Source organism: Hibiscus syriacus, unplaced genomic scaffold, assembly GCF_006381635.1.
Source record: "Hibiscus syriacus cultivar Baekdansim isolate YM2019G1 unplaced genomic scaffold, ASM638163v2 tig00110777_pilon, whole genome shotgun sequence".
Classification (NCBI taxonomy): domain Eukaryota; kingdom Viridiplantae; phylum Streptophyta; class Magnoliopsida; order Malvales; family Malvaceae; genus Hibiscus; species Hibiscus syriacus.
Window position 1 is genome coordinate 2,615,950 of NW_024062858.1, and position 13,625 is coordinate 2,629,574.

Below are 13,625 nucleotides of genomic sequence, written 5' to 3' on the forward strand. Positions count from 1 at the left end.
ACGTACACTAGCACGATAGCTAGCTTACCTTCATTGGCTTTGACAAACAAGCTAGAATCTGCAGATGTTACTGAATAACCACTTTTCGTTAGAAATTCAGCAATCTTACCATACCACGCCCTATGTGTAACATTCCAAACTATGGGTTAGTGAATAAATGGTAAAGTTTCAAAAATTTGGTGATTAAAGTATAAGAATGGATTAGTTCAATGATTTATCTGGAAATAAATCCTAAAAGTTGTTAGTAATTATCAAATGAAGTAGAGGGCAAAATGGTCATTTGACTAATAAATGAATTAAAAATAGATATGATAAGGATATATATGTTAGAGGGGATAAGGATGAAGAGATATTCTCTTCATCTTCTTCTTCTTCTTCTTCTTCATGTACGAGAGAGGGAAGAGCCAAGCTTGCAAAGGTAAAATTCCTTGTTAGCTGATTATTTGTTAATTTTAAGAGTGGGTTTTGATCATTAGGTAATACTTAAGCTTATGGAAAGCTTAAGTTGTCCTAAAATCAAAAGATAAAGAAGTTATGAAAGATTAAAGAAAATGAGTTTTTAAAGGAAATTATGGAAAAGAGTTAGTAAGTGAATTTTGAGAAGGAATTTGACTTGTCATCAATCTAATTAAGGAATATGGAGTGTTAGAATTAGATTTAAAACATGTTAAAAATCTGGTATGATTCTTGAAGTTAATAAAGATGAGAGGATATTAAGGTTAAAGACGAGATAATTGATTATAAATGAGTTTAAACATGTATATGAAAGTTAGGAATATGAAAGGGGATGAAATATGAAGCATTTGAGTGAAGAGTTGATGATTTTTGGGTTCAAAAAGAGGTTCTGGGCAGAGTGCACCGATGCACATTCATAGTGCATCGATGCATCAAGGTTAAAACCCAGAAATCGTTTGAAGGTGTATCGATGCACAGGAAGTGCATCGATTCACTCTTTTAAAATAAAAACATCGAATGCAATTCATGCATCGATGCATAAGTAGTGCATCGATGCATCCCAGTAATAATACAACATCGAATGCATTTTATGCACCGATGCATCAGTAGTGCATCGATGCATACCTTCATTAAAAGATGAAATTGTCATTTTCTCTTAGTGTAAAGAGTGAACCATTAGAGTATATTAGTTATAATAATAATATAGATCTATGTATGATGATGTAGATATAGAACGTGATCCCGTTCCGGATCAACTGAAGGATTATAATCGAATCAAAGCAAAGCTAAGGTAAGTGCAATTTAATTTGTACTTATATTATTGAATAAACATTTGGCTTGCGATGAGTCAGTGATGGAGTTACTATGGTAAGAAGTAACTCCTAAAATGTTATTTGATTGGTGATCAATGTTATGATTTGTATGATTATGAGCTTATATGAATATGTGATATGAATAAATCTATAAGAAATGATTTATGTGAATACATGCATTTGTGATGCGTGTTATATGATATTAGATATATGTTTACACATACATATGGTATGTGATCGAAGAGAATGAACATGTGATTATAAGATCAATGATTACACGTACATTTGGTACGTGACTGAAAAGAAAAGATATATGTTCATAAGAGAAATGATATGAATAAGTAAATTGAACTATTATGAATGTTAATGCCCATTTTATGTGATAAGAGAGCTAGTGGTATAGTTGGCATGCCAGGGGTCGAGGGTTTACCTATGTTCTTCGGGACATATGGATTGTTTACCTATGTTCTTCGGGACATATGGACTGTTTACCTATGTTCTTCGGGACATATGAACTGTTTACCTATGTTCTTCGGGACATATGGACTGTTTACCTAGGTTCTTCGGGATCTATGGACTGGTCCTTTGGGACGAATACTGAACTAAGGTTCGGTGCCCCATGGGGGAATTGATACGAGCTGTGGTGACAGCATTAGTGCACAACCTCAATGAACTCACATACCTTAAGTTCTCAAATGTATACATGGGATAATGCAAGGGCTTTAAAGATAATAAATAACTTGTTATGATAATATATATATGCTTTGTTGTGAAATGACATGGATACTCGATGGTGAATATAGAAAGGTTCAATATATCCTTACATGATAGAAAGAAATTAGTAATAATGATATGAGTACTGATAAGTATATTAATGATATATGTATAAATATGTATTATGTTATATGAAATGGTTTGTGGTTTTATTATATGTTTTATATGTCTCACTAAGTCAACGACTTAGCGTGTAAGTGATTTACACGTAGGTATAGAGAGGAGTAAAGAGCGATGTGGAGTAAGACAGGTCAGTTCTCCTTACTCAATGTCAGATCAGAAAAGAGGTGATTAATATGTACTTTAATATATAAAGTTCTAGTTGGCATGTATTCAAAAAGATATATTGTATAAGCTCTGAATAGTTTTGTAATCGTTTTGAATAAGTTAAATGTTATAAAAGTTTTTAAATTACTCACTATTTTATACGAATAAAAGTTTGAAAAGTCAATGTGACACCTCGGACTTGTATTCAGGTCGGATATGAGTTAGGGGTGTTATATTTAATGGTATCAGAGCTACGGTTTAGCCGATTCTAGGCTTAAATCGAAGTCAGAAGTGTTTTAAAAAGTATACATACCAACTCAAAGTGAAAAATTCTGATCTGATAGTGTAAGGAGTATGTTATCTTGCTAATAAAAATAGATTAATATGTGATAATAGAAGTATGATAACAAGAGCTTCGAAAGAAGTGAAAGGTAATAAACCTGAAGGTAATAGCATTCACCTGCCCTGGCCAGGCAGGGAGAAGAGCGAACACCTCAGGAAGTGCCTGTATAAAATTTGGAAAATTATTCTTCATGTTGAAGAATGTTCTGATGTGTTTTCAATTTATACTTCTTTAACTCATAAAATGAATGTATCAAATTAGTTGATAAAGTTGCGAGCACCCAAGTTCAAGGGTGGATTTGAGGAAGGTTCTATTGTTATAGACCTTTGGTTGAATGATATGATAGAAGGTTTTCATTTCTTCAAAGTGGAGATATTGAATTGAGTAGTTTTGTTACTACTTTGGTAAGTTAGAGTATGGTGGACAATTGTCACCATAAGAACGTTAAAAGATTAAATGATGTGATTAGAATTGTATAAGAGTTCAAGAATAAGTGCATTGATGACCAGTTTATAAGACAGATGAAACTGGAATACACGAGCTTGAAACAAGGGAATTACACCTTGTATGAGTATGATTATAAGTTTGATTAGAAGTAAGAAAAGTATGTAAGGTTATATGAAGAGATTATGTGTATCGTAATACAGACAAGGATGAAAGAATGAGTAAAAGTTTGAATTATGGTGAATTAATTAGAAAATGAGGAAAGAAATCAATTGATTGATTTTTGATTTTGAGTGATAAGAATTGATGTTACTGTCTACAGGGTAAGTAACATTATATGAATGAAATCAGAGTTATGAATTTGAAACAAAGGGATGATATTGTGTATAAGAAAGAGTGTGGAGATGATAAGGATTTGTACTTTAGAATGAAAGAGTTAGCGTTGACTAACAAAATTTTGTGATGAAATTGTATTGGATATAGTTATATATTTTGATTACGTAAATGTGATAGAGTGAATGAAGTGAGGATTCGCATGGAAGTGTAAATGATAAGTTCGATATAGAAACACGAAAAATGTGCAAGGTGATGTGAAAATATTATTTGACTCCTTAAAGTATATGTTTAATCACAATTGAAGAAGATTTAAAGTTGTGTTTTGGTCAAATAATGACGAAATACAAGTTTGGTATGGGTATAAAGAGAGTTATGAAGAAATAGATGGATTTATGATATAGAGTGATGAGATGGATGTTACTATCAACGTGATGAGTGACATTATATGGAATTTTAGAAAGGTCAAAGGAAAAATGCATAATCGAATGAGAGAAAAAACAACAATGAATTGGTATTACTGGTTATTGTTTATATGATAAGCAACAGAAGATGAATGTATAAATGAAAAAGATAGTTGGAAAACTAAAGGATTGAAAGTAAGTTTCTGATGATGACAAGAAAGAATAAGTCAGGGAAGCAACATAAGAACATTAGAAGATATGTTCTTATTAAGATGTGCATTAAAAATTCGAGGACGAATTTTCTTATAAGGAGGGGAGAGTTGTAACATCCCAAACTATGGGTTAGTGACTAAATGGTAAAGTTTCAGAAACTCGGTGAGTAAAGTAGAAGAATAGATTAGTTCAATGATTTATCTGGAAATAAATCCTAAAAGTTATTAGTAATTATCAAATGAAGTAGAGGGAAAAATGGTCATTTGACTAATAAATGAATTAAAAATAGATATGATAAGGATATATATGTTAGAGGGGATAAGGATGAAGAGATATTCTCTTCATCTTCTTCTTCTTCTTCTTCTTCATGTACGAGAGAGGGAAGAGCCAAGCTTGCAAAGGTAAAATTCCTTGTTAGCTGATTATTTGTTAATTTTAAGAGTGGGTTTTGATCATTAGGTAATACTTAAGCTTATGGAAAGCTTAAGTTGTCCTAAAATCAAAAGATAAAGAAGTTATGAAAGATTAAAGAAAATGAGTTTTTAAAGGAAATTATGGAAAAGAGTTAGTAAGTGAATTTTGAGAAGGAATTTGACTTGTCATCAATCTAATTAAGGAATATGGAGTGTTAGAATTAGATTTAAAACATGTTAAAAATCTGGTATGATTCTTGAAGTTAATAAAGATGAGATGATATTAAGGTTAAAGACGAGATAATTGATTATAAATGAGTTTAAACATGTATATGAAAGGGGATGAAATATGAAGCATTTGAGTGAAGAGTTGATGATTTTTGGGTTCAAAAAGAGGTTCTGGGCAGAGTGCATCGATGCATCAAGGTTAAAACCCAGAAATCGTTTGAAGGTGTATCGATGCACAAGAAGTGCATCGATGCACTCTTTTAAAATAAAAACATCGAATGCAATTCATGCATCGATGCATAAGTAGTGCATCGATGCATCCCAGTAATAATACAACATCGAATACATTTTATGCACCGATGCATCAGTAGTGCATCGATGCATACTTTCATTAAAAGATGAAATTGTCATTTTCTCTTAGTCTAAAGAGTGAACCATTAGAGTATATTAGTTATAATACTAATATAGATCTATGTATGATGATGTAGATATAGAACGTGATCCCGTTCCAGATCAATTGAAGGATTATAATCGAATCAAAGCAATGCTAAGGTGAGTACAATTTAATTTGTACTTATATTATTGAATAAACATTTGGCTTGCGATGAGCCAGTGATGGAGTTACTATGGTAAGAAGTAACTCCTAAAATGTTATTTGATTGGTGATCAATGTTATGATTTGTGTGATTATGAGCTTATATGAATATGTGATATGAATAAAGCTATAAGAAATGATTTATGTGAATACATGCATTTGTGATGCGTGTTATATGATATTAGATATATGTTTGCACATACATATGGTATGTGACCGAAGAGAATGAACATGTGATTATAAGATCAATGATTACACGTACATTTGGTACGTGACTGAAAAGAAAAGATATATGTTCATAAGAGAAAGGATATGAATAAGTAAATTGAACTGTTATGAATGTTAATGCCCATGTTATGTGATAAGAGAGCTAGTGGTATAGTTGGCATGCCAAGGGTCGAGGGTTTACCTATGTTCTTCGGGACATATGGATCGTTTACCTATGTTCTTCGGGACATATGGACTGTTTACCTAGGTTCTTCGGGATCTAGGGACTGGTCCTTCGGGACGAATACTGAACTAAGGTTCGGTGCCCCATGAGGGAATTGATACGAGCTGTGGTGACAGCATTAGTGCACAACCTCAATGTACTCACATACCTTAAGTTCTCAAATGTATACATGGAATAATGCAAGGGCTTTAAAGATAATAAATAACTTGTTATGATACTATATATATGCTTTGTTGTGAAATGACATGGATACTCGATGGTGAGTATAGAAAGGTTTAATATATGCTTACATGATAGAAAGAAATTAGTAATAATGATATGAGTACTGATAAGTATATTAATGATATATGTATAAGTATGCATTATGTTATATGAAATGGTTTGTGGTTTTATTATATGTTTTATATGCCTCACTAAGTCAACGACTTAGCGTGTAAGTGATTTACACGTAGGTATGGAGAGGAGTAAAGAGCGATATGGAGTAAGACAGGTCAGTTCTCCTTACTCAATGTCATATCAGAAAAGAGGTGATTAATATGTACTTTAATATATAAAGTTCTAGTTGGCATGTATTCAAAAAGATATATTGTATAAGCTCTGACTAGTTTTGTAATCGTTTTGAATAAGTTAAATGTTATAAAAGTTTTTAAATTACTCACTATTTTATACGAATAAAAGTTTGAAAAGTCAATGTGACACATCAGACTTGTATTCGGGTCGGATATGAGTTAGGGGTGTTACACTAGGTGCTTGTTTCAATCCGTAGAGTGCTTTTCGCAGCTTACACACATATTCAGGATGATCTTGACTCTGAAAACCCATTGGTTGGGTCATGTAGATCTCTCGATCTAGTTCTCCATGAAGAAAATCATTCTTCACATCCATCTGCCACAAGTTCCAGTCTTTGTTGGCTGCAAGTGCAAGTAAGACTCGTACGGTTGTAAATTTCGCCACTGTACTAAATGTTTCATCATAGTCTAGTCCATACTGTTGAGAGAAACCACGAGCTACAAATCGCGCTTTGTACCTCTCGATTGACCCATCTGGACGACGCTTTATCTTGTAAACCCATTTGCAAGATATGGGTTTCACATCTTTTATCTTTGGTACAATATCCCAAGTTTGATTTTGCTGAAGTGCATCGATCTCTTCTTTCATAGCTGTCATCCACTCAGAACTCTTCGATGCTTCTTCGAACGTCTCAGGTTTCGATGCTTCTTCAATTATGGTTGCATTGGCATATTTGGGATTTGGCCTTCGTATTCTTATTGGCCTTCGGAGTTGAGATTGTGGAATTGATTCTTCTGTTTCACTAGGCCCACATTCTTCGTTTGGTTGTTGATACACGCCAGTTTGCCAAGGATTCTGAGTCACTCTTTGTTCGATATCATCACCATTTGGATCTTCTGATTCATCTGAACTTGTTTGGAGTTGAACAACATGCTCCCCCATCTTTTGTTGTAGCTTGTCTCCAAATTCTCTCTAATCTAGCAATACCTCCTTCTCTGAGGACCACCAAGAAGATGCTTCATCAAATACCACATTTCGTGACGTGTAGCATCTTCTACTAATTGGATCACAACATTTTCACCCCTTTCTCTGGCTGTCATATCCCACAAAGATACATCTAACATATTTCTTGTCAAATTTGCTCCGTAAATGATCAGGAACAAACACATAACATACACAACCAAATACTCGAAAGTATCTAACTGTAGGTTTTATATTCCATAGTTTCTCAAAGGGTGAAACAAATCCTAACCTTGGTTGAGGAAGTCTGTTGATCACAAAGGTTGCAGTCCTCATTGCTTCAACCCAAAACCTTCTTGGTACATTCTTTGCATGTAGCATACTTCGACAAATTTCTGCAAGATGCTAGTTTTTTCTTTCCGCTACACCATTCTGTTGTGGCGTGTTGGCACAAGTGTACTGATGACGTATTCGACATTCCCTTAGGTATTGAGAGAACTCATTTGATCTATATTCTCCTCCGTTGTCTGTGCGCAAGCAACATATCTTCTTTCTCACTTCTCCTTCAGCTGAGTCTCTGAACTCTTTAAACTTTGAGAAAGTATCATATTTTTCTTTCATAAAGAAAACCCACACATACCTGGAGAAGTCATCAATGAATGTTACCATGTACCGCATACCGCTAATTGATTGTTGCTTAACTGGTCCGAACACATCAGAGTGAACCAACTCCAACGGTTCTTTTGCTTTAAACTTCGACTCGTCATATGGTAATTGGTGTGCTTTACCATACTGGCATCCCACACAGACCGTGTCTGTTCTCACGTCTAGTTGAGGAAGCCCCTTAAGCATCGACGTTTTCACCATCACACTTAGCTTGGAATAGCTAACGTGACCTAACCGCATGTGTCATAGATCTGATGTCTCATTTTTCCTTGTCCTGTCTACATATGCAGACTCTGCTGACATCACGTAAATTGATTCCAAACGTCGTCCCTCCATTGTTGGTGTTTCTGAGATTTTGACGTCACGATAAACCTTCACGTCTTGGGGACCAAATAAGACATAATGGCCTGATGATGTTAGTTGAGCCATAGATAGCAAATTTTTCTTCATTCCTAGGATATGGTAAACAGCTTGGAGTTGCATCTGGTTAGTAGTATATCGAGGCGTAACTATTGTCTTACCGATGTGAGTTATCGGTAACCTTGAGTTGTCAACTGTCACCACCACACGACCTTCATTGTACTCAGACAGATTTTGCAACTTCTGTTTGTCACCTGTCATATGATTTGAGCAGCCAGAATCTACGATCCAATCATTCTTGTAGTCAATCCATTCTGGTGTTATTACCGTGAGAGCTAATTCTTCTTCCTCCGTAGCAAATAACGCTTCAGCATCCCAACCATCTTCACTATTCTACTTCGAACAAGAAGTAGCAGTATTACTTTCAACAGGCTTTTTCTTGGTCCAACAGTCTTTTTCCATGTGACCCATCTTCCCGCAGTTATAACACTTGACATCAAACTTTCTACTATTACCGTAATTCTTGGATATTCCCCCTGAATGAGGGCCTCCCTTTCCTTGGTAATTTTTCACCTTGTCACCATCGTTTTTAGATCCACTGCCAGTATACCGCTGAAAAGTGCCTCTGCTTTTGCTGGTATAAAGTGTTTCCTCTTCACCCTTCAGCGAGACTCCTCCCATTTGCTTGGCCATGGCTTCTTGACCTGCAAGCAAATTTTTGAACTCAACAAGCGATGGTTGTGTTGGCCATCCCTGTACAGCGGCAACAAACCCTCGATATTCGGGTCTCAAACCATGGACAATTATTCTTTTTATCATGGCTTCCCCAATAGCAACTGTCGGATCTAATTCTGAAATTTCGCGACATATCGACTTCACCTTGTGAAAGTATTGGGCAACCGCCATGTCGCGTTGTGCCATTGATAAAAGTTCATTCTCGAGAAGTTGCAATTTTGTATCGTTCTTCTTCGAAAAGAGTGTAACAAAAGTGTCTCATGCTTCCTTTGGTGTTTTAGCATCCCGAATGTGCTCCAATATTTCTTCTTCAATTGTGGTCTTTAAAGCAAACATTGCTTTGCCTGCTTTAATTTTCCACTTTCGTAAGATTTCATTGGCATCTTCTGTCGCCGGTTGTGTAACTTCACCACCACTGACAACCTCCCAAAGGTCTTGACCTTGTAAGTATGACTCCATACATGTTACCCACGTGTTGTAGTTTTTGTTGTTGAGCTTCTTGATTCCTCCAACTACTTGAAGATCACCCATCTTAACGGCAAGGCTTTGACTGCACCGAACAAGCTTGAGTTATAAACGTGCATAGTACTAAATTACTCTAAACACAAAGAAGCTCCACAAGGTTTGTAATAACCCCGACAATAACTCAAGAAATATTTTCTGATGTGGAAGATCAGTTAAAAATTGCAGCCACAGAGCATACTCAGAATTTCAAGAGACCTTAAAAACGTGGCTCTGATACCAATTGTAGAATCAAAATAGAGTAAAAACTCTAATTGATTGAGAAGAAGAAAAACTCTTTAGAATAATCTCACAAAATTGCAAAAGGGAAGAACTCTTAAGAAAGCTTTCAAATGCTTATAATTAAGCTTTGATTGTTGGATGATAAAACTCAAATACAAGTAAGGTATTTATAGGTTACAAGAAAGAATCTAAACCACTCATTAAAATAAGCACTAAATAATCTAAACCATTGAAATTAAAACATGAGAAAAATACTTAATTTTCACCTAACTAAATTGATGTAAGCAATGACATCAAAACTAAATTGATGTAAGCAATGACATCAAATTAATTTAGGTACGAACTTATTTAGGCTAATATTGAATTTTCAACAAATCCCTTGGCCCGGTATCAACAATAAAGTTAGGTATCTACAATTTTTCTTGATAGGTGTTTTGAAAATTCAAATAAGTTGAATAGGAATTGATACCCCTATTTAGGTATAGATAAATAAACCCTAAACTACAAATTTTCACCAAGAAATATGCAACAAACTCAATCTCAACATGCCATTGAAGAACCTAAAATGTGCCTGTAACATGCAAAATATTACAAATATGGGCATCAAGCTAAAACAATATATATAACCATACTAAGATAATCAGAGCTCCTTTTTTAATGCACCTCATATAGAATTATATCACAAATTTACATATCAATAAACATTTCAATCATGCATTCAATTAATGGAGAATGACTAAATCATAAAAAATTCAATCATGTGGGACATCATGAAAACAATTAAAAATATCACCATCAAATTATAAAATTATGAAATTTTACTTCTTTGTAATAATATTGACTCCATGGTATCGATACCCTTAGTCTTGTGTTAACACCAAAATTAGATATTTATAATTTCTTTTATTCTATATCTTAAAAAATAAGATAAATTAAAAAGTAATCAATATCCCTATTTAAGTATCGATACCTATATCTTGAAATACAAAATTTTCATATCAAGGCATGCATTGAAACTCAAAATAACACGATATTGCTCATATTCAGTTGTTTTGTGAAGAAAAAACAGCATGTGATATTGCTCATAATCATGCTCAACATGATTGTATAAAGAATGTTGAAGCGGATAGATTTTTCATCAAAGAGAAGCCGGATGAAAAGGTTATTGAGCTGCCAACGATATGCTCGGAATATCAGTTAGCTGATATTCTTACTAAGGCTGCCACCAGAAAAATCTGCCTCAAATTTCATGGCATGTTGTGCATGTACGATATCTATGCACCAACTTGATTCATGTTAGAGATTTCTTCGTTGAGAATTTTGAGATTTGTGTCATGTTTTTTCTTAATAATGTTAGAGATTTCTTCCTTGATTCTCAAGGTTATATATGATTGATAGTTTCCCAGATTGTAATTTGTGTTTCCTTAGTTACTGCTGTAAATCTGATGTAAATGTCTGTAATGGTAGGTTCATCGATGAACCTAGATAAATTCTGAAACTAATATTTATGTTAAACCAAATCAAAATATAAATAATGGGTTTCTAAATCAGACATTAATTTAATCAAACGTATAATGCATGAACTTTTTTTTTTACTAAAAAAGGAGATTGGTATAAGTTTGAGTCAAACTATAAATACATAAAAAAATTTGGAACATGAATTGAAGAAGCATCATAATAGGATGACCAATTCTCATCCAATCATTTGGAAAGCAGGTATTGCATCTCTCGGTCAACCTCCTGGTATATAAACCCTACATCCTCTTCTCTGAATTTGTTTCCACCATCCATAGTTTAAGCCTCCATTTGTTCCGAGCTACATCGCCAAGAAGATTCTCACTTTCTCTCAACCAAGCAATACAATGAGTACTGCCTTCTTATACCCTTCTTCTTCTTCTTCTTCTTCTGTTACTTTTAAAATGATTTTATTTATATTTTTATCTGTTTTGATAGAGGTTGAGAAGGAAACGAGAAAACTTCTTCAGATGGCTGTACAAAGGAGGAGGAGATTAAGAGCGACAATGCACTGCTTGGTGATAGGCTATACAAAAGAAGAAGGTGGCGAAAGGACGGCATCTTTGATGGACAACTTGATGGGTCTGCTACGGATACACGTCAAAAGAGGCGTAAACCTTGCCGTTCGTGATGTCTTAAGCAGCGACCCTTACGTTGTTGTTAAAATGGGCCACCAGGTATTCTCCGCTTCTTCTTCTTTTATGCTTTTTCAATATAATTTTTCACATTAATAACAATGAATTGTAAATATTTGTCGCAGAGACTCAAGACTCGTATGGTAAAGAAGGATGTAAATCCTGAGTGGAATGACGATTTAACTCTGTCCATAACAGATCCTAATATTCCAATCAAACTGGTAAATCTCTTGATCACTATACACCATAACTTGATCCTTAAGGCATTCATTTGTTTACCTGTTTGTGCATGAATTCAGACCGTGTACGACCATGACACATTTACTAAGGATGACAAAATGGGAGACACGGAATTTGATGTTGCGCCATATATAGAAGCCTTGAAAACGCATACCAATTTGGAAGAAATCTCAAGTGGAACCGTGCTATCAAGATTACAACCAAGCACCTCCAACTGCCTGGCTGAGGAGAGTCCCATATACTTGAGCGAAGGGAAGATCGTCCAAGACCTTGTCCTCAGACTACGAAACGTGGAGTGCGGTGAAGTGGAACTTCAACTCGAGTGGATTTACTTTCCAGGCTCTAAAACGTTCCTAAGTCAATGAATGTTTGTTGTTGGGAACTGGATGGCCTCTTAATTACTTTCATGGTGATGCATCCCACTTTTCTCTTGGGAAATCGTCGATTGTTTATCTGAATTGTGGCTAATATACCATGAAATGAGAATGAAGGAATTAATATTCTATTTATTGATACTTTTTTGGACCAAGCAATTTATTGAATTTAAAATAAGTTCCTGATCATCGCTACAAACAAATTATCACATATTGATGGCTTAAAACCGTCACTAAAAAATATTGTCAGTAATTCAATATAGCTCTAAAAAAAATTTAAATTTTAGTTTCCTCTAATGTACTTTTTCTCATTTTATTTGAAAATATTATTATAACAACCTAAAAAATTTAATATCCAAATTGGACCTAATTAATTAGCAGAGAGGTCAAATGGTCATATGAGAGTCATTCTTATATTTAATTTAATTCAACATCTGAGATAAGAGTTGTTCAAATAAATATTAAATTATAGAATTTAAACTCCTAGGTTGCATGTATTAACTCAAAAAGACATTTTGATTAAATATGCAATTTCCTCAATTTTTTTTTACATACGAGTATCGAAACTCACATGTTGATTTTGAAACCCTCGTATCACATCAAAAATTTTAATTTTGACACAACCGAAAACACGATCGCAACCGTAATTTAAATCTTTGATCCACATACATCGTCAACATACCAATAGGTTATGTTGTTAGAAAATTAACAGAGTACGAGTAATTTTCCTATAACCAGATTAGTGAGAATACGAAATAAAAGCGGAAAAATAATACCCGAAATTGATAACGGAGTTCAGCCAATTTTGCTTACGTCTCCGGACTGCTGCAGATCTTTTACTAGAGAGAAAATTTACAGGTGTTTACAAAACACTCACTACTCACAAGAAAGCTCTCTAGTATTGGGAGAAAGAAATGATTTAGGATTTTGGGATGATTTTGAAGCTAAATGAACTAGGGTATTTATAGTTGAAACTTAGGGACTAATCTTTGAAAATACCCTAAAGTGCAATGACTAAAGTGAATTTACCCATTCCTATTTTCAACAAACATCTACCAAACTTTGAAAAACATTTTTCAAAGAAACATTTACCAAACTTTAAAAAATATTTTTCAAAGTTGGTTGCCAAACTTTGAAACTAACTTTTAACAAT

At 34.2% G+C, this 13,625-nt stretch overlaps 1 protein-coding gene across 2 annotated transcripts; it reads left to right on the top strand.

Annotated features, from left to right (window-relative positions):
* Positions 1–11,520: 11,520 nt before the first annotated feature.
* LOC120139931 (protein C2-DOMAIN ABA-RELATED 4-like) lies at positions 11,521–12,478 on the top strand. 2 transcript variants are annotated; one of them, XM_039155024.1, is made up of 4 exons: positions 11,521–11,574; positions 11,662–11,900; positions 11,984–12,079; positions 12,158–12,478. In XM_039155024.1, the coding sequence occupies exons 1-4, from the start codon at positions 11,571–11,573 to the stop codon at positions 12,461–12,463; spliced, it is 645 nt and encodes a 214-aa protein (XP_039010955.1). In that variant the 5' UTR covers positions 11,521–11,570; the 3' UTR covers positions 12,464–12,478. The 2 variants fall into 2 exon arrangements, with proteins under 2 accessions (XP_039010955.1, XP_039010956.1); XM_039155025.1 differs by having other exon boundaries at positions 11,538–11,566; positions 11,647–11,900.
* Positions 12,479–13,625: the final 1,147 nt, after the last annotated feature.